Raw genomic sequence first — 22,327 nt, 5'->3', positions numbered from 1 at the left:
TTCAGGACCTCCTCTCTGTAGGCAGCCTCGTCACCCCTGGAGATGAGCCCGACCACTGTGGTATCGTCGGCGAAACCAAGGGTCTCAGACACGCGGCCCACACCTTAATTTGAAAATTGAATGTTAGTGCGGCCCGCGGGTTTTATATGAATGGCGCTTGACAGCGTCATACTTGTCAACCCTCCCGAATTTTCCGGCAGACTACGAATTTCAGGGCAACTATTCTCTCGAACGCGCCGTGATGGTACAGCATTTAGCGCCCACTACAACCAGCGTGCCGGCCCAGCCACACGTTGTATGGGCTTCTGCCTGCTCACGTAAGTGACAGCAAGACATACTTGGTCAACAACCACACAGGTTACACTGACGGTGGCGGTATAAAAAACTTTAACTCTTACTAATAATACGCCACACTGTGAACCCACACCAAACAAGAATGACAAACACATTTCGGGAGAACATCTGCACTGTAACACAACATAAACACAACAGAACAAATACCCAGAATCCCATGTAGCCCTAACTCTTCCGGGCTACATTATACACCCCCGCTACCAAACCCCGCCCACCTCAACCGACGCACGGGGGGGGGGAGGTTGATGTGTGAGGGAGCAGGGTTGAGTTGGGGGCGGGGTTTGGTGGTAGCAGGGGTGTATAATGTAGCCCGGAAGAGTCAGGGCTGCATGGGATTCTGGGTATTTGTTCTGTTGTGTTTATGTTGTGTTACGGTGCAGATGTTCTCCCAAAATGTGTTTGTCATTCTTGTTTGGTTTTGGTTCAAAGTGTGGCGCATTATTAGTAAGAGTGTTAAAGTTGTTTTATATGGCCACCGTCAGTGTAACCTGTGTGGCTGTTGACCAAGTATGCCTTGCTGTCACTTGCGTGTGCAAGCAGAAGATGCTTACAACAAGAGGCTGGGCTGGCACGCTGTTCATATCGTAGAGGGCGCTAAATGCTGAACTATCATGGCACGCCCTTATTGTTATTGTAAGGAGTGAAAATCTGAGAATATTAATCCCGGGAGTTTTCTGCGAGAGGCACTGAAATCCGGAAGTCTCCCGGGAAAATCGGGGGGGGCCGGCAAGTATGCAGCTGAGCCGCATCAGAGTGATCAAAGAGCCGCATGCGGCTCCGGAGCCGTGGGTTGCCGACCCCTGAGTTAGGTGGAGACTGTTAAAATAGGTTCTGTCTCTGTTCAGGAGCGGGTGGGAATCCCCCAAATGCACACAACTAGAGATGTCGATAAATGCGTTAAAATGTAATATCTGAAATTATCGGTATCGTTTTTTTTATTATCGGTAGCTTTTTTTTTTTTTAAATCAACATAAAAAACACAAGATACACTTACAATTAGTGCACCAACCCAAAAAATCTTCCTCCCCCATTTACACTCATTCACACAAAAGGGTTGTTTCTTTCTGTTATTAATATTCTGGTTCCTACATTATATATCAATATATATCAATACAGTCTGCAAGGGATACAGTCCGTAAGCACACATGATTGTGCGTGCTGCTGGTCCACTAATAGTACTAACCTTTAACAGTTAATTTTACTCATTTTCATTAATTACTAGTTTCTATGTAACTGTTTTTATATTGTTTTACGTTCTTTTTTATTCAAGAAAATGTTTTTAATTTATTTATCTTATTTTATTTTATGAATTTTTTTTAACAGTACCTTATCTTCACCATACCTGTTTGTCCAAATTAGGCATAATAATGTGTTAATTCCACGACTGTATATATCGGTTGATATCGGTATCGGTTGAAATCGGTATCGGTAATTAAAGAGTTGGACAATATCGGATATCGGCAAAAAGCCATTATCGGACAACCAAAACGACCCCGAATCTCTGCACAACACACTTAAAGAATGACAAGAGGTTTCACTCCCTTTGCCAGTAAACACGCATGTACATGGCGATTAGCGAGGCCGACAAATTATGGAGTCCATTTTCATTTAATGTTCGATTAATTGACATATCGAATATCGGCCCAGGCATAGATATTGGTATCGGAAATGATGCGCTGGATGGTATCTGCATATTGGATCTCGATAAGAGAGCCGATATTGACCATCTCTAGTTCTAATAGAAGAGCTGCTGCCTTTATAATGTTGTACTAATGAACATGGTGAATTAAAGCAATATTCGCTTTATAAAAGCAATGTTGCTCTGTGTAAAACCACAGTAATAAGCATATGGTTAAAGGACTGCCCAAACTAAGGATTGTTATCTTTGCAAAAGAAATATTTTGATTGGTATCATTCGATTTTGCTGTATTACCATGTCAGTTGTAAAGTGTTTATAAATTAACTTTGTTTTTCTCTTACTTACAGCATTCCGGCCCTGAGGTCAAATGGGTAGATGGAGGCAAGCCTTTGCTTAAGGTGTCCACTCATCTCGTGTCCACCATTTACACTCAGGTTAGTTTCATTTCACTAAAGACTACATTAAAGCCATATTATATCTGTAGAAAAAAAACCTCATAACAAATTGCCGAGCCGTCTTTGTGTTTCAGGATCAGCATTTGCACAACTTCTTTCATCACTGTCAGAGCATAGCATCATCACCTCAGGAATCAGGAGGTGAACTGGTCAAATACTTAAAGGTGTGTATTCATTGATTATAGTGTGATCATTTTTCAACACAACAAAGTAAATGCCAGGCAATAGTTGGCAGACTTGTTTTGATGACAGTGCTATTACATTCTGTATAAGCAGGGGTGGAGTTGTGCCTCAACTAGATGACGTATGTCTGGAATTTTCATCGACAGTGTTGTATCAACTGCTGACCGTGTGTAAAACCACAGTAATAAGCATATGGTTAAAGGACTGCCCAAATTAAGCATTGTTATCTTTGTAAAAGAAACATTTGTGGTACCGCCCTTGTATTGGTATCATTCGATGTTGCTGTATTACCATGTCAAGCAACGGGATATTTGGGCATTTGTAATCATGCTATGCATAGCTCAGTGTTGTTCAACCACTGTGCCGCGGCACACTAGTGTACCGTGAGATATTGTCTGGTGTGCCGTGGGAGATTATGTAATTTCACCTAATTGGGTTAAAAATATTTTTTTTGCAAACCAGTAATTATAATCCGCAAATGTGCCGTTGTTGAGTGTCGGTGCTGTCTGGAGATCGACAGAGTAACCATGTAATATTCTTCAATATCAGTAGGTAGCTAATTGCTTTGTAGATGTCGGGAACATGGTTTGTCGTGATCACAATATGCAGACGACAGCGGGAGGCAGGGTGCAGGTAAAAAAGGTATCTAGTGCTTAAACCAAAAATAAACAAAAGGCGAGTGCCGCTAAGAAAAGGCATTGGAGCTTAGGGATGGCTATGCAAAACGCTTGGGGCGGTATAGCTCAGTTGGTAGAGCGGCAGTGCCAGCAACTTGAGGGTTGCAGGGTCGATCCCCGCTTCCGCCATCCTTGTTACTGCCGTTGTGTCCTTGGGCAAGACACTTTACCCACCTGCTCCCAGTGCCACCCACACTGGTTTAAAAATGTAACTTAGATATTGGGTTTCACTATGTAAAGCGCTTTGAGTCACTTGAGAAAAAGCGCTATATAAATGTAATTCACTTCACTTCACACTAAAACTGAAATGGCTGCAAAGTAAACAAAAACAGAATGCTGGACGACAGCAAAGACTTGTGGAGCGGCAGACGGCGTCCACAAAGTACATCCGTACATGTCAGGACATGATAATCAACAACAAAATAGGAGCGCAAGACAAGAACTTAAAGGCCTACTGAAATGCGATTTTCTTATTTAAACGGGGATAGTAGGTCCATTCTATGTGTCATACTTGATCATTTCGCGATATTGCCATATTTTTGCTGAAAGGATTTAGTAGAGAACATCGACGATAAAGTTCACAACTTTTGGTCGCTGATAAAAAAGCCTTACCTGTACCGGAAGTAGCAGACGAGTAGCGTGACGTCACAGGTTGTGGAGCTCCTCACATCTGCACATTGTTTACAATCATGGCCACCAGCAGCGAGAGCGATTCGGACCGAGAAAGCGAAGAGTTCCCCATTAATTTGAGCGAGGATGACAGATTCGTGGATGAGGAAAGTGAGAGTGAAGGACTAGAGGGCAGTGGGAGCGATTCAAATAGGGAAGATGCTGTGAGAGGCGGGTGGGACCTGATATTCAGCTGGGAATGACTAAAACAGTAAATAAACACAAGACATATATATACTCGCCACAACACAACCAGGCTTATATTTAATATGCCACAAATTAATCCCGCATAACAAACACCTCCCCCCTCCCGTCCATATAACCCGCCAATACAACTCAAACACCTGCACAACACACTCAATCCCACAGCCCAAAGTACCGTTCACCTCCCCAAAGTTCATACAGCACATATATTTCCCCAAAGTCCCCAAAGTTACGTACGTGACATGCACATAGCGGCACGCACGTACGGGCAAGCGATCAAATGTTTGGAAGCCGCAGCTGCATGCGTACTCACGGTACCGCGTCTGCGCACCCAACTCAAAATCCTCCTGGTAAGAGTCTCTGTTGTCCCAGTTCTCCACAGGCCAATGGTAAAGCTTGACTGTCATCTTCCGGGAATGTAAACAATGAAACACCGGCTGTGTTATCCGGCACACCAGTCAAGGGGTGCATTCTACGGCGGGGGTGCGTTATCTGGCACAACACCTGCCGCGATACACCGCTTCCCACCTACAGCTTTCTTCTTTGCTGTCTCCATTGTTCATTGAACAAATTGCAAAAGATTCACCAACACAGATGTCCAGAATACTGTGGAATTTTGCGATGAAAAACAGACGACTTAATAGCTGGCCACCATGCTGTCCCAAAATGTCCTCTACAATCCGTGACGTCACGCGCAGGCGTCATCATACCGAGACGTTTTCAGCAGGATATTTCGCGCGAAATTTAAAATTGCACTTTAGTAAGCTAACCCGGCCGTATTGGCATGTGTTGCAATGTTAAGATTTCATCATTGATATACAAACTATCAGACTGCGTGGTTGGTAGTAGTGGGTTTCAGTAGGCCTTTAAACACTACACACAGAAAAACACCAAAAAACTCCAAATAAGTCATGTGACAGGTAGTGACAGTACACCTACTTTGAGACAAGAGTTATAGTGATGCATGCTTGGTTATGGTTTGAATTCATATCCAACAATCGCGAGAACAACTTTTTACTGTCAATATCGGCTGCTGAGTTTCATTTTTAAATGTTTTCTGCTGGTGGTGTGCTTTGAGATTTTTTCAATGACAACAATGTGCCTTGGCTCAGAAAAGGTTGAAAAACACTGGTATAGCTGACTCAAAACATACCAGCTGACTGTGCCGAGACCCTAAATTGCTGGTCCGTGTCAACCCCCCAATCCACCCTGACGCCACCAGAGGATCAGCAGTATATGTAATGGATGGATGCTGGCAGTAATTATACTCCCCTTACATACTGTTTTCTACTGTTACATTAGAGTCTGCACGCCATGGAGAGTCATGTAATGATCAAGTTCCTGCCCACCACCCTAAATCAGCTATTCAGGGTTCTGACCAGTGCTAGCCAGGAAGATGTGGCGGTCAACGTCACCAGGCACGTATCTTCAGCAGACACCATATGCATAACAGACCTCCGCTTAGATCCTTTTTTTTTTTTTAATCGATCTTGTAGAGTCATGATCCACATCGTAGCCCAATGCCATGAGGAGGGACTGGAGCACTACCTGAGATCATACGTCAAGGTTGAGTATTATTTATTCCACATTCCTCTCCTGCTTATGTTGGAGGCTTCCTTTTCATTCTCAGCATTTTTCTTCCAGTTTGTTTTCAAGACCGAGCCACACACAGCTTCCAGCCCCGGAAAGGTGCACGAAGAGCTCGCTAAAGCAATGACCGCCATCCTGAAGCCTTCCACAGACTTCCTTACATGCAACAAGCTTCTCAAGGTGATATAGTGCTGCTTTTAAAAGGAGATTTGTGTGACAGTACCGTGTAATTAAGCCTCCATTGTTCTTGTTTGTCTTTCCTCTATCCAGTACTCCTGGTATTTCTTTGAAGCCTTAGTCAAGTCCATGGCTCAGTACTTGATTGAAAGCTGTAAAGTGAAGGTAAGTTTGCCATGAGGTTGAGTCGTAGTTGACTCAGAGGCGTCTGCCTGCGTCTGCTGTATGACAGCTCCTACCCCTCGGCTGTTAGTTTGCCACATGCCAAGTCTTGTGGATTGCCGCAGCACCACAGTCAAACTCTCAAACACTTACCGGATGTACTGTTTAATTTGCTGCCATTATTCCTAGCCCATAAACCAACCACATCTTTGTGTTTGTCTTTGACTGACACCCGTATGTGTAAACCTCAGACCACACTGCAAAAAGTCAGTGTTCAAATCAAGAAAAAATGTTTTTTATTTGAACTAAGAAAAATTATCTGCCAATAGAACAAGAACATTTGGCTTGTCAAGACTTTCCAAAACAAGTAAAATTAGCTAACCTCAATGAACCCAAAAATACCTTAAAGGGGAACATTATCACCAGACCTATGTAAGCGTCAATATATACCTTGATGTTGCAGAAAAAAGATCATATATATTTTTTAACCGATTTCCGAACTCTAAATGGGTGAATTTTGGCGAATTTAACGTCTTTCTAATATTCGCTCTCGGAGCGATGGCGTCACAACGTGACGTCCCATCGGGAAGCAATCCGCCATTTTCTCAAACACCAAGTCAAATTAGCTCTGTTATTTTCCGTTTTTTCGACTGTTTTCCGTACCTTGGAGACATCATGCCAGAGGTGTGGACTCGAGTCACATGACTTGGACTCGAGTCAGACTCGAGTCATGAATTTGATGACTTTAGACTCGACTTGACAAAATGTAAAAAGACTTGCAACTCGACTTAGACTTTAACATCAATGACTTGTGACTTCACTTGGACTTGAGCCTTTTGAATTGACATGACTTGCTACTTTCCCCAAAACCCAAAGATGAAAAAGTTATTCGGGAGCGCTCCGTATTTTTCATTGTGTACTTGTCTATCAGCGTTGCGTGTGTCAGCTGGTGTGCTGTCAGTACAACAGCCAATCAAATTAGATCTACTTTGTTTTCATCACACAGCATTCATCCAATCAAATTGCAGGACAACCAACGAAGAAGACATGTCCAAACCACACGCCAGTGAACAAAAAATGATACCTAAAATAATTTCGTTTGGGTATAAAAATTACGAGGTGGTCAACACAAAACGGTTTGCAGTATGCAACACATGCGGTTCGAAAATTACTGATGGAGAGGCAACAACTTCCAACTTCGTCCGGCATTTGAAGTTGCACAAAGAACGGTAAGTTTTGAATGTAAGATAACGTTTATTGGCTAAGTAACGTGACTTTTATTTGCTGTGTAGTTAAATCAGTGAGGCTGTAAACTCACTGCTAACGTTATAACGTTATTGCAAACACGGGAATCTGTTGCAGTTTTTATGATACTACATGATACCGATATGGCTCAATAGCTTCAGTCTCTTCTTCAATTTCGTTTTCGCTACCTGCCTCCACACTACAACCATCCGTTTCAATACATTCGTAATCTGTTGAATCGCTTAAGCCTCTGAAATCCGAGTCTGAATCCGAGCTAATGTCGCTATAGCTTGCTGTTCTTTCCGTTTTTCCGTTTGTTTGTGTTGGCTTCACTATGTGACGTCACAGGAAAATGGACGGGTGGTTAAAATCAGGCACTTTGAAGCTTTTTTAGGGATATTGCGTGATGGGTAAAATTTTGAAAAAAACTTTGAAAAATATAAGCCACTGGGAACTGATTTTTAATGGTTTTAACAATTCTGAAATTGTGATAATGTTCCCCTTTGAAATAAGTATATTCTCACTAATAACAAGTGCACTTTGGAGGAGTTGTGAATGACTGCAGGGCCACACATTAGGTTGTACCTAATTCACAACTCCTCCAACACGAACATTATTGTTTTTGCACTTTTTGGCTTCTTATTAAAAAACTTTTGTAACCTATTTTTATGGGCTTTCCTCTTTGTGATGTTAAGTTCCTGTTATGCGCTGTTATACAGTATATGCCTTGAGCTCTTATTTTGAAGGCGCTAAGAGCGGAAGTGATGACACGTTGGAGTGGAACGAAGGTTTTTGAAAGAAGGTAAATAAAGTGGTCCTCGTGTAAACTGGAGCCTCCGTGTTTGTTATTTTGTAGTTTCATACAGTATAGGCGACATTTATAAACCCTCGGTTACACTTTTTTAAATAGATTCAATCTTGCACGTGGAAAGTTTAAGTTTGTAAATCTGACTGTGATGAAGTCAGTGCCTCACCAGCCATGAACCTCACCGCACGTCACTGATACAAATACACTTTTAGTATGTACTACAGCATATGGACAAAAGTATCGGGACAAGGAACTGGAGCTGACAAACACTGATAAACACATTAGACGTTTTATCATGTCTAAAGTCTTCATGCGTGGTTGTACCCATCAGCAATCCCGGAATCAGCGTTTCTCAGCATCCTTTCATCACACGGTGGAGACCGTGGTCAACATGATGATGCCGCACATCACTCAGAAATACAAAGACAACCTCGATGCAGCCAGGAACGCCAACCACAGCCTGGCAGTTTTCATCAAGGTTGGCATAGAATTTTAACATGGATCAAACCACCTACCGGTAATTATATGTTTTTCATAAATATTGACATCATCACTCTTTGTCACTCTGCAGCGCTGCTTCACCTTGATGGACAGAGGTTTTGTGTTCAAACAGATCAACAACTACATGAACTGTTTCATGCCTGGAGACCCAAAGGTAGAATTTACCTGTTATGTAAGAACATGTATAATTACTACTAGAGATGTCCGATAATGGCTTTTTTGCCGATATTCCGATATTGTCCAACTCTTAATTACCGATTCCGATATCAACCGATACCGATATATACAGTCGTGGAATGAACACATTATTATGCCTAATTTTGTTGTGGTGCCCCGCTGGATGCATTAAACCAGGGGTGCTCATTACGTCGATCACGAGCTACCGTTGAGGTGGGGGGGGTAGGGAGTAGCGGGGGGTATATATTGTAGCGTCCCGGAAGAGTTAGCGCTGCAAGGGGTTCTGGGTATTTGTTCTGTTGTGTTTATGTTGTATTACGGTGCGGATGTTCTCCCGAAATGTGTTTGTCATTCTTGTTTGGTGCTGGTTCACAGTGTGGCGCATATTTGTAACAGTGTTAAAGTTGTTTATACGGCCACCCTCAGTGTGACCTGTATGGCTGCTGACCAAGTATGCCTTGCATTCACTTGTGTGTGTGAAAAGCCGTAGATATTATGTGATTGGGCCGGCACGCAAAGGCATTGCTTTTAAGGTTTATTGGCGCTCTGCACTTCTCCCTACGTCCGTGTACACAGCGGCGTTTTAAAACGTCATAAATTTTACTTTTTGAAACCGACACCGATAATTTCCGATATTACATTTTAAAGCATTTATCGGCCGATAATATCGGCAGTCCGATATTATCGGACATCTCTAATGACTACATTAATTATGTACTCTGGTGTTTAATCTTGTTTAAGTGCATTGAAGTTTGTAGCGTCTGATTCGATGATATTATTGTGATTATTTGAGCTGTTTATTTAGTTTACTGTTGTTTTCACACAGACACTGTTCGAGTTCAAGTTTGAGTTCCTGCGTGTCGTGTGCAACCACGAGCACTATGTCCCTTTAAACCTGCCAATGCCTTTTGGAAAGGGGCGGATACTAAGATTTCAGGGTGAGTGGGTTGAATGTCCTTACGTATTAAGTCTTGTACAGCCAATATTTTTGTTTTTTTGATGCAATTTTCTGACTTTTACCTTCCTGTTTTTTCCTAATTTCTTTTGTCATGTATCTTTATTATCTCCTTATGATACAGTGGAGTCATACGATACTCCAGTAGGTAGGTGAAAGGTTTGCTGCTTGCATGTTAGGATACTTAAAACAGATCAACCTTGCAAGAATTAAAAAAAAAAAATCTAAATTCAATCTTCTGATGTTTAATTAAAGTGAATGCAGCCAAAAAAATCAATTCCAGACCAAGTCAATTAAAAATACTAAAGCTTCATTTGTAATTTATTTTTGTGATAAAAATCCTATGTTTTATAAATGTTGCACCTGCATATTTGTCTTTCTAATTTGCACAGTTCATTTCAAACTATTAAGGATATTATTGAAAACCTTGCATGCAAATGCAGTATTAAAGAGCTAGTAGAACTTTCTAATTGGATGGCAGTGAATGGGTTACTTGTTAATTTGTATGATTTTTGCCTGTTTGTCCACAATAATCACTGCTAATGAAGAACAGCAGCCCACTCTAACACCGACAATCCCCCAATTTTAATCACTAAGGGGCTTCTTTTTCACATTTTGATTAAAAAGTTTTTAGCTGGAAAATAAATAGATTTACTTAACTAAATTGTATTTGATTGAACCCTACCGGGCACAATGTGAGGTGCAGGATTTTTAACATGCTTTCCTTTAATATTATGTCTTTAATTGGTTGGGTAGAACTGCACTGGATTATACCGAGAGGCATTTTGCTATCATGTTTAGCAAAATTAAAATAATGAATTTTTAGAAACAGTTCTGATCAGTATATAGCAGTGTGGTTTTTACACCACTAAAAAATAATTACTTATTCCGTAGTTATACCTAATAAGGTGAGAACTTTCCAAGTTTGAATCTTTTTTTTTTTTGGTTGGATGAGGAATATTATATTTGCATGTATTGGTAGTTTCATGTGTCCTGATCTCATGTGCCTCCACATCTTCCCCTCAGACCTCCAGTTGGACTACTCGCTGACAGATGACTTCTGCAAAAACCACTTCCTGGTTGGGCTGCTTCTGCGGGAGGTCAGCGCAGCTCTGCAGGAGTTCAGGGAGATTCGACAAATTGCCATCCAGGTGTTAAAGAACCTGATGATAAAGCACACGTTTGATGACCGCTACACCACCAAAGTAAGGGCCATCTTTCTTTTGCGCTTGTTCAGTTCACATCAGTGTAAAATGCAGTGTTGGGTTAGTCACTGAAAACCAGTAACTAGTTACATTTACTAGTTACTTTATTTCAAAAGTAACTCAGTTACTAACTCAGTTACTTACACCAAAAAGTAATGTGTTACTGTGAAAAGTAACTATTTAGTTACTTCTTTTTTCCCCCTTTTTTTTAAGGCTCCCATTAATGCCCTTTTAGCCTTCATTTCAGTACTGTTATTGCACTGGAAAATATTACAATGTGTTGATCAACTTGACATGCATTTGCATCACTGAACTCAAAAAGCAATGTGGTCTACATACAACACACAAAGACAAAGATATGTTTCAAAGGACCTATTTATTTCAGGCCACATCAAATTGACAAAACTATTTTAAATAGCTGCAACGTAATGGCGCTTTAATTTTAACTTTAAGTAGATAGGATCTTTGATCCAAGACACAACTTACATTTAACTAAAATGTTATTTTCTTTGTGCTCGACAAAAGAAAAGTATTGAGAATGTCTCCATGTTAAGAAACTCGACTTCTGGCTTCGCCATGATGTCTTGTTAGTTGTAATGAGAGTAGCGTATGTGTGTGTGTGTGTGTGTGTGTGTGTGTGTGTGTGTGTGTGTGTGTGTGTGTGTGTGTGTGTGTGTGTGTGTGTCTGTGGCCCTTTAAGATATGACAGCATGTGAGGTGAGTGACGTCAGTGAGTGAGTGGGCGAGAGAGGTGAGCGAGCGGCGACAGTGAGTGCGTGCAGGTGCTCTAGCTTGGTGGATGGCTGCGTCCAATAAAGTCACAAAGTTGCAACAAACCGCCGGTCTCGTCATTCACACTCAATCAATCAATCAATCAACTTTATTTATAAAGCACATTTAAAATTTACCACAGGGGTAGCCAAAGTGCTGTACAATGGGCAGGTTAAAAGATAATACGAGTACCGAGCAAACACAACACAACACAAACAGAACACGATAAAAAATAAATAAATAAAATAGAATAAATAAAAACATAAAAACAGGTTCACAGCATGTATATTATGGGGCACCATTGCAGGATGGATATCACTCAGTGTTAAAAGCCATGGAATAAAAGTATATTTTTAAGAGAGATTTAAAAACAGGAAGAGAGGAGGCTTGTCTAATACTCAGAGGTAGGTCGTTCCAGAGTTTGGGAGCAGCAACGGCGAAAGCTCTGTCACCTCTAAGCTTCAGCCTTGTGTCAGGGACAGTCAACAGCAGCTGATCGGCTAATCTTAAGGATCGGGTGGGGCAGTAAGGCTGAAGGAGGTCGGAGAGATAGGTTGGCGCGAGGTTGTTTAGACATTTAAAAACAAATAAAAGGAGTTTAAAATTGATTCGATAACGCACAGGGAGCCAGTGAAGGGACGCTAAAATCAGCTGTAAAGACCCACTGCCGGGTAAAGTGAAGGTTGTTAGCCCCGAAGACGTACATAGGCCCTGGAGGAACGTCTCCCCTGCGCTCCTCAACTGCGGTATGGGAGTCCCCCCCGCCCCCACCCACACAAAGCACGCCTTTTCTTTTCCACCGCAGCGCTGCAATAAAACACACTCAGATCTTCTGTTTCTAGCCGATACTACATGAAAAATAACGTAAAATAACGCAGTAACGCATCATGTAGTTATTGAATATAAAAAATAACGCGTTAGATTACTACCGGTAGTTACCGCCGAAACTAACGGCGTTATAGTAACGCGTTACTTTGTAACGCGTTAGTCCCAACAATGGTAAAATGAAATGAGTTTATTTCGGTCATATAATCAACCATTTTGTGTGAAAAGCACAGATTATGCACGTTGCACCATTTAACTCCTAAAACTGAAATATATTTGTATTTTATATTCCTTCTTGCTTTACCTATTTCAAAAATCAATATCTCCCGTAAATTATAGTTTTCTCCTGTTAATGTAAATAACCTAAGAATACAAGCTGGAAGGCTGTTGTTCTTTACTCCAAACACATTTTCCGTTGTTTTTAAAAACACAATATCTGAACATTTGAACACATTATGAATAATGGATTGGTACGCTTTGTGTATTATTCTAATGACCCTTTTTTGGAGTTTAATTATTGGGTCTATGTTTGTTTTATAAACATTTCCCCAAACTTCAACACACTATGTTAAATATGGAAAAATAAAAGAATAATATAACATATGCAGACATTTCTTATTCAGCATGTCTTACTTTATAAAGAATAGCAATGGATTTGGATATTTTTCCCTTTATATATTCAATCTGCGGTTTCCAACATAATTTATGATTAATTATTATTCCCAAGAACTTAGTTTCATATACTTTATCAATTTCCACTTGATTTAATTTTAATTTTTGCTTCACAATTTTTCCTTGCACCATTAAACACCATGCATTTAGTTTTCTTATCATTTAATGATAACTTATTAATATCAAACCATTTTTTTAGCTGAAGCAACTCAACCTCTATTATCCTCAACACTTCCTTCAAGTCTTCTACAGAACAATATACACTTGTATCATCTGCAAACATAATACATTTCAATTTATTAGATACTGAACAAATATCATTTCAATAAAGTATGTGTCAGATATCGTTGGAAAACTTCTGCTGAGTAATTGATGTGTTTTGTATTTTTAGAGTCAACAAGCGAGGTTGGCAACGCTCTACTTGCCCCTGTTTGGTTTGCTTCAAGAGAACGTCAACAGGCTGAACGTGAAGGAAGTGACCCCCTTCACAATGAACCATTGTCACAATGTAAGGGAGTCCACTGGACCTATGCACCACTTTTCAATAAATGTTTATTATTTTCACAATCACTGCCACAAATGTAAAAGTTCAAAAGTGATGCACAAATGATTCAACTCGAGCCACTGCCCACAAAACTAACTACACCTGAATAGACATTAATAACTACCGTATATTACCAAATAAACGCCGTTGGGCAAATAACCGCCCATGTCCTAATAGCCGCCCGGGGTCTGACCCCATTTTGTGAATTAGCCGCCTCTTCCTAATAACCACCTATGTCCAAATAGCCGCCCATGGGCTGTTATTTGCATAATTTAGATTAAAATGCTACTGGGGTTGCGTTTGCTGCAGTATTATTGTTTTGATGGTTTTATAGAGTACTTGGTACCATAATTAAATTTTTCCTGTATGCTGCTTTATTTAAAACTTGGAGTACTGTAGCCTTTATTTTATTTAAGTGACAGTATTATTGTTCTGTTTTTATGGCATACTTGCCAACCCTCCCGAATTTTCCAGGAGACTCCCGAAATTCAGCGCCTCTCCCGAAAACCTCCCGGGACAAATATTCTCCCAAAAATCTCCCGATTTTCAACCTGAGCTGGAGGCCACGCCCCCTCCAGCTCCATGCGGACCTGGAGGACAGCCTTTTTTCATGACGGGAGGACAACAGGGTGACAAGAACTAAATCATCCAGACTAGAGACAAATTGTATTATTATGTTTATCTTACCTAAAAATAAATATATTTATTAATTTAAAAAATAAAAAAAATAAATACATTTTTACTATAATTTGCTAAAAACATCAAAATTAATTGTATTTTTATTTGTATTTTTTCTGACTCCTTATTACATCCAGCCATAGAATTAAAATAAACATATTTGAAATAATTAATTTTAAATTATCATAATAATATTATTATATATATATATATATATATATATATATATATATACATATATATATATATATATGTGTGTATATATATATATATATATGTGTATGTATATATATATATATATATATATATATATATATATATACATATATATATATATGTATGTATGTATGTATATATATATACATATATATGTATGTATGTATGTATATATATATACATATATATATATGTATGTATGTATGTATATATATATGTATGAAATACTTGACTTGGTGAATTCTAGTTGTCAATATACTCCTCCCCTCTTAACCACGCCCCCCCACTCCCGACCACGCCCCCACCCTCCACCCCCCACCTCCCGAAATCGAATGTCTCAAGGTTGGCAAGTATGTTTTATGGTGGGTTTTATACTTGAGTACTTGGTACCATAATTTTATTTTTCCCGGTAGGCTGCTTTATTTAAAAAGTTTATTTATTTTTAGTATTGGTATTCTATTTGACAATTGTTGCACTACTGCCATGTTGAGGCCTTGGTGAGCTCTTGTCTTTTGATAGCCTACCTCATGTTGATCTCTTGTTTTTTTGTTTCTATGTTTACAATAGCTTTTACATTTAAAGTTTTTTGTAGGAAAAAAAAATACTGGACAGTAACCATTGTAACCAAATAATGGCCTGGTGCAAAAATAAATAAAAGCCTTGTGCAAATAACCGCCAGCTTCTTTTAAACGCCTGTCTCCAAAATCGATTTTGTGAAATAAACGCCTGGGCTACTATTTGGTAATATACGGTATTTGAATTTTTTGACAATGCTGTTAGTCACCTTTTGAGCTATAAGAGAGTTTATTAAAAACAGCTTTCAGTAGGATGCAGTGTAGTTCTACATAGGGCTGGGAGATATATCAAATATACTCGATATATCGCGGGTTTGTCTCTGTGCGATATAGAAAATGACTATTTCGTCAGTATGCGTATTCACGCAGTTGCTTTTAGCTGCGGTCATTACACTACAGGCTTTTCTCACTCTTTCTTGTCTCTCCTTCTCACAGAGACATAAAACAAGCGCACCTTCTTACATACGTCACATACTGTCACGCGTGCAACGTCATACGCCCTCGCGGAGCAGAGAGGCAGTGGCATGGGTAAAGTTAGTTGTGGCAGGTGGTGCAAGCGGAGCGGTGCGAGTGGTAATACGAGAGAGAAGCAAATCTGGTAACAAATGAAGGAAGAAGAATTAATTCCCAAGAAAAAACAGCACGGGGTCCATCGTCTGGCGGTGGTTTGGCTTCAAGCGGGAAGATGTTGAACAGACAACCGTAATATGTCAAGTATGCGGCTAAAGCGTTGCTACAAAAAGTAGCAGCACTACTAATTTGTAGCATCATTTGAAAAGTCACCCGCAAGAGAATGAAGAGTGCTTGAAACTCCGCATGTCAACATCTCCGACCGGTGCCACACCCACAAAATGCCGAAGCAACCAGCACTGACCCAATTTAGCCTGGTGTCAACACCGTATGAAACAAATAGTCAACAACAGGAGATAACGTCCGCAGGAACCTGCCACATAGCGAAGGACATACACTATTTGATTTCCTATCATGCAGCTCATTTTTATTTGACAGTTATTGAAATATCTTGTGTGACATCATGCACAAAAGTGCACTTTATTTGTTTTAAACTATTGTAGTGGCGTTCTGTACAAAAAGTGCACTTTAATTTAGTGTTGTTTTGATATGTCATCTTAGTGACATCATGCACAAAAGTGCACTAATAGCTTGTTTTAAAATGTCTCTGACAATCTTGCACTTTCTGTTTTGGAAATGACATGAATGTTTGTGCCACTGCTTAATAACTGTTTAATAAATACAGTTTTGCTAAATTGACTTAGTTGTGATTTCCCTCTCTGCATGAAAGTTTAAAATGAGCATATATTAATGCAGTATGAAGAAGAATGTTTTAATGCAGACACATAGAATCATCATACTGCTGTGATTATATGCATCAAGTGTTCATTCAAGGCTAAGGCAAAATATCCAGATATATATCGTGTATCGTGACATGGCCTAAAAATATCGAGATATTAATAAAAGGCCATATCGCCCAGCCCTAGTTCTGCACCAGTAAAACTACAAACCACAGAATATGGAAGGAATAATTGTTGACACAGGACATATTTAATATGTTTATTTTTTTCTTCCGCTGCTCAAATGTTGCAGAATGGGAGAGAAGATTCCCTCCTCGCCAACGCTTTGATAACACCACCCAGATCCAGCACTTTTTTGGACACAAGCTTGCACAAAGATGTTTTTGGAGTCATCTCAGGCACCGGTGAGAAGAGGGGGAAAGGGTGATGGTGGGTAATGGGGAAACACAATACAGTTATTTTTTATAATAATAATGTGTTTCTTACAGTCTCCCCTCACACGTCCTCTACACCCAACGTTAATTCTGTGCGCCATGCAGACTCTCGGGGGTCCCTCATCAGCACTGACTCCGGCAACAGTCTATCTGAGCGCAACACAGAAAAGGGCAACTCTTTAGAGAAGGTACGACTTTATTCCATTCTTATGACATCGCTTCAAAAATGACTATTTCCGAATGTGCATCAAATGTAATAAGATACCTGACAAAAAAATATGTTATACACCTAAATGCAAAATTCATTACCTACAATTGTTATACAATAAGTTTAATCCACATACTTGTCCTCATAGTCAATCTTCCCACCCCCCAAAAAGTTTAGTGGACATTAGTTTTTCGGACTATAAGTCGCAGTTTTTTTCATCGTTTGGCCGGGGGTGCGACTTATACTCAGGAGCGACTTATGTGTGAAATGATTAACACATTAGCGTAAAATATCAAATAATATTATTTAGCTCATTCACATAAGAGACTAGACGTATAAGATTTCATGGGATTTAGCGATTAGGAGTGACAGATTGTTTGGTAAACGTATAGCATGTTCTATATGTTATAGTTATTTGAATGACTCTTACCATAATATGTTACGTTAACATACCAGGCACCTTCTCAGTTGGTTATTTATGCCTCATATAACGTACACTTATTCAGCCTGTTGTTCACTATTCTTTATTTATTTTAAATTGCCTTTCAAATGTCTATTCTTGGTGTTAGCTTTTATCAAATAAATTTCCCCAAAAAATGCGACTTATACTCCAGTGCGACTTATATATGTTCTTTATTATGCATTTTCGGCAGGTGCGACTTATACTATGAAAAATACGGTAATTGATTTTAAAACAGAAGGCAGAGGAAACTACACGTTTTGATTTAGTATTTGCTATTTGAACTTTACAGATCACAAAAAAGGTAAATTCGGATCGCTAACGTTGTTAGCATAAATGAATGGGATTTAACATAGAGAAAATTAGCATCACGGCTAACGGAGAAATATTTTCGGTTCATTATGAGACTGTGGTGGTACATAAATCTAGCTAGCTAGAGATATTGGCCCCAACAACATTTAGCAAGTACAGGAACAGCTAGCTAGCTTGAGTGGAAGTCTGCAGTCATACAGTAACTGTCATGACTTGGTCCTGGGGTTTAGTTTTTCCAGAAGGCAACGGAAAGTTGGCTTGGGCGAGACGGGAATGTAAGTACATATTTTTATTTTTTACACTAACAAAGGACAAAAAAAAAGTACAAACGAAAAGCGCGCACAGTGGCGGAGAACAAACTATGAAACCAAAAGACTATAGCATTAATAAACAAAAACCTACTTGGCATGGACTAAAGTAGCAGCATGAAAGATGGACATGAAAACAAGTATCAGGAATGTGAAGAGCATAAATGTGGGATGTCGCCAGAAAGACAAACTGAAAACAATGAACTTAAATACTACAGACACGATTAACGAAAACAGGTGCGTGACTCAAAACGTGAAACAGGTGCGTGACGTGACAGGTGAAAACTAATGGGTTGCTATGGTGACAAACAAGAGTGCACAATGAGTCTAAACGTGGAACAGGTGAAACTAATGGGTAACCATGGAAACAAGACAAGGGAGTGAAAAGCCATAAACTAAAGAGTCCAATAACTAAACAAAACAAAACATGACTCAAACAAAACATGATTACACAGACATGACAGTAACAAGCAATTACGCCGCTATTCAACTTAAATACTAGGGCTGCGACTCTTTGGGTGTCCCACGATTCGATTCAATATCGATTCTTGGGGTCACGATTTGATTATAAATCGATTTTTTTCGATTCAACGGGATTCTCGATTTCAAAACGATATTTTTCCGATTCAAAACAATTCTCTATTCATTCAATACATAGGATTTCAGCAGGATCTACCCCAGTCTGCTGACATGCAAGCAGAGTAGTAGATTTTTGTAAAAAGCTTTTATAATTGTAAAGGACAATGTTTTATCAACTGATTGCAATAATGTAAATTTGTTTTAACTATTAAATGAACCAAAAATATGACTTATTTTAAATATTGGACACAGTGTGTTGTCAAGCTTATGAGATGCGATGCAAGTGTAAGCCACTGTGACACTATTGTTCTTTTTTTATTTGATTGTTTTATTTATTTTTTTATAAATGGGATTTTTAATCACTGCTATGTTGAAATTGTAACTAATATTGATACTGTTGTTGACAATATTCATTTTTGTTTCACTACTTTTGGATTGTTCTGTGTCGTGTTTGTGTCTCCTCTCAATTGCTCTGTTTATTGCTGTTCTGAGTGTGGGTCGGATTTGGTTTTGGAATTGGATTGCATTGTTGGATTGATTAATAAAAACAAAAAAAAACAATTAGAGAAATATATAAATAAAATAAAATCGATTTTACAACGTGAGAATGGCGATTTGAATTCAAATCGATTTTTTCCCACACCTATTAAATACCATAGATCAAATATATTTACCGGTATCCCAGTAATATCATCAAGACTTACCTGACTGGATGAAGTCCTTTGGCTCACCAGCCTTGGCGTCACTATAGACAGTGTTTATAAACTTGACAAACAAGTCAATGGCGTTTTAAAATCGTGTTTTTATCATCTTCGTCTTTTAGCAAAGGTAAAACCGTTTTTATCTTTTAACCTTTTTGAACAAGTCGTGCATGCTGTTATTTTAAGTGGCCTGGACTACTGCAATGCACTTTATGCTGGCATTAGCCAAAAAGCTCTCTCCCGGTTGCAGTTAGTCCAGAACGCGGCAGCACGACTTTTAACAGGGGCCAGGAGACGCCAGCATATAACCCCAATCCTTGAGAGTTTGCACTGGCTCCCTGTTCATTTTAGAATTGATTTTAAAACCTTGCTGTTTGTTTTTTACATGGACTGGCACCTCAGTATATCTCGGACCTCATCCAAACTTACAATCCTGCGCGCGCTCTGAGGTCCGAGAGCCAGCTCCAGCTCGTGGTGCCCAAGACCAGACTTAAAACCAGGGGAGACAGGGCCTTCTCTGTGGTCGGTCCTAAGCTCTGGAACACTCTGCCCCTCCATGTTCGAACTGCTCCCACAGTGGAGTGTTTTAAGTCTCGTCTTAAGAACCACTTTTATTCTCTGGCTTTTAACACTACGTGAGTTGTGTGGTCCTCTGTTGTCCTCTGTGGTTTTAAAATTTTGATTTATATTTACTGTTTTAATTGGTTTGACCCTTTAAAATCGTTTTTAATCATATTTATTTTATATTGTTTTTAATTGTGTTTAATATTGTTGTGCAGCACTTTGGAAACATTTTGTTGTTTAAATGTGCTATATAAATAAAGTGGATTGGATTGGATTGGCTCAAATACTAGTGTGGCCTCAATAGCCCTGCTGTAGTGTGTAGCAGGCTGGGAATTATCTGTGCATGTGATGGAAGAATGCACTGCACATGTGATGGAGGAATGCACAGTGCAGGGTTGAAATTCTACTGAATTTGCATTAAATCAAGTTGTTTTAGCTAATAATCATTCTGCAAGATCTAGCATGTTGCATTCATTGTTTATTCCCATTCATTTTCCATTAATTCCTGTTAATTCCCATGGAAAGTTTCCAACTTTGAATATTTCCGTAATTTTGCAACCCTAGGTACACGTACCACACTTTGAGAATGACTGCTCTGAGCGTCAAACCTCACTTGGAGTCCCTTTCCCTTCTCGTGTTTGAGGTGTGGTAATGCTGGGGAAATCAGGACATATGTAAATAATTTTAAAAAATCATTATGTTGTCGGTTTGTTCAAGAAAACTATCCATGCACTGATCCACTGTTTCATTAAAGCAACATTAAAAGTTCGTGTTTGAACTGACCTCATCGAAAAATATCAAACATTTTGATAAATGCTGACTGATGCAAGTTTGTCATGTCTGATGTTTGTCCCAACAATCAAACAGCCAGCGTCGCCGCTCAGCAACTCCCTGCTTCGATGCGACAAACTGGAGCAGGCGGAGATCAAGAGCTTTCTCATGTGCTTCTTACATGTGCTCAAAAGCATGTCGGAGGGTAAGACGTCTTGCTTTTATTTCCTGCCCCACCTGTAGCACTAGCACTAGACTAAGCACAGCCGACTGAACGGAAGTGTGTATCCCTCCAGATGCTCTATTCACATATTGGAATAAGGCTTCAACGGCCGACCTGATGGACTTCTTCACACTTGTCGAGTAAGTGCAATATATTTATCTGTACAGTAATCTATTTATTTATTTATTTATATATATTTATTTATTTTATATATATATATTATATATATTATTTATATATATATTTATTTATTTATATATGCACCTTATTGCTTTTTTATCCTGCACTACCATAAGCTTATGTAACGAAATTTCGTTCTTATCTGTGCTGTAAAGTTCAAATTTGAATGACAATAAAAAGGAAGTCTAAGTCTAAGTCTAAGACGTCTTAATTAACACGGCGTCATTTTCACTTAAAGGGGAACATTATCACCAGGCCTATGTAAGCGTCAATATATGCCTTGATGTTGCAGAAAAAAGACCATATATTTTTTTAACCGATTTCCGAACTCTAAATGGGTGAATTTTGGCGAATTAAACGCCTTTCTAATATTCGCTGTCGGAGCGATGACGTCACGTTGTGACGTCACATCGGGAAGCAATCCGCCATTTTCTCAAACACCGAGTCAAATCAGCTCTGTTATTTTCCGTTTTTTTCGACTGTTTTCCGTACCTTGGAGACATCATGCCTCGTCGGTGTGTTGTCGGAGGGTGTAACAACACGAACAGGGACGGATTCAAGTTGCACCAGTGGCCCAAAGATGCGAAAGTGGCAAGAAATTGGACGTTTGTTCCACAGACTTTACCGACGAAAGCTATGCTACGACAGAGATGGCAAGAATGTGTGGATATCCTGCGACACTCAAAGCAGATGCATTTCCAACGATAAAGTCAAAGAAATCTGCCGCCAGACCCCCATTGAATCTGCCGGAGTGTGTGAGCAATTCAGGGACAAAGGACCTCGGTAGCACGGCAAGCAATGGTGGCAGTTTGTTCCCGCAGACGAGCGAGCTAAACCCCCTGGATGTCTTGGCTCACACCGTCCCTTATGCCACCGAAGATGATCAAGAGAAGAATATCGACCCTAGCTTCCCTGGCCTGCTGACATCAACTCCAAAACTGGACAGATCAGCTTTTAGGAAAAGAGCGCGGATGAGGGTATGTCTACAGAATATA

The 22,327-nt window shown here is 39.6% G+C and overlaps 1 protein-coding gene across 3 annotated transcripts in view; it reads left to right on the top strand.

Annotated features, from left to right (window-relative positions):
• The window catches only part of LOC133613779 (dedicator of cytokinesis protein 9), a 307,269-nt gene that overhangs the window by 215,298 nt on the left and 69,644 nt on the right, over positions 1-22,327 (top strand). For all 3 annotated transcript variants that reach the window (XM_061971560.2, XM_061971559.2, XM_061971558.2), the window contains exons 22-36: positions 2,341-2,427; positions 2,523-2,612; positions 5,484-5,599; positions 5,678-5,747; positions 5,826-5,951; positions 6,042-6,113; positions 8,495-8,641; positions 8,735-8,818; positions 9,668-9,779; positions 10,823-11,001; positions 13,661-13,777; positions 16,885-16,996; positions 17,081-17,214; positions 21,026-21,134; positions 21,226-21,292. In XM_061971560.2, the coding sequence (XP_061827544.1) occupies positions 2,341-2,427; positions 2,523-2,612; positions 5,484-5,599; positions 5,678-5,747; positions 5,826-5,951; positions 6,042-6,113; positions 8,495-8,641; positions 8,735-8,818; positions 9,668-9,779; positions 10,823-11,001; positions 13,661-13,777; positions 16,885-16,996; positions 17,081-17,214; positions 21,026-21,134; positions 21,226-21,292 (1,622 nt within the window). The remainder of the gene's footprint in view (positions 1-2,340; positions 2,428-2,522; positions 2,613-5,483; positions 5,600-5,677; positions 5,748-5,825; positions 5,952-6,041; positions 6,114-8,494; positions 8,642-8,734; positions 8,819-9,667; positions 9,780-10,822; positions 11,002-13,660; positions 13,778-16,884; positions 16,997-17,080; positions 17,215-21,025; positions 21,135-21,225; positions 21,293-22,327) is intronic.

Source organism: Nerophis lumbriciformis, linkage group LG13 (assembly GCF_033978685.3).
Source record: "Nerophis lumbriciformis linkage group LG13, RoL_Nlum_v2.1, whole genome shotgun sequence".
NCBI classification, from domain to species: Eukaryota; Metazoa; Chordata; class Actinopteri; order Syngnathiformes; family Syngnathidae; genus Nerophis; species Nerophis lumbriciformis.
The sequence above is the reverse complement of the archived record's forward strand: the minus strand, read 5'-3'. Positions and strand labels throughout refer to the sequence as shown.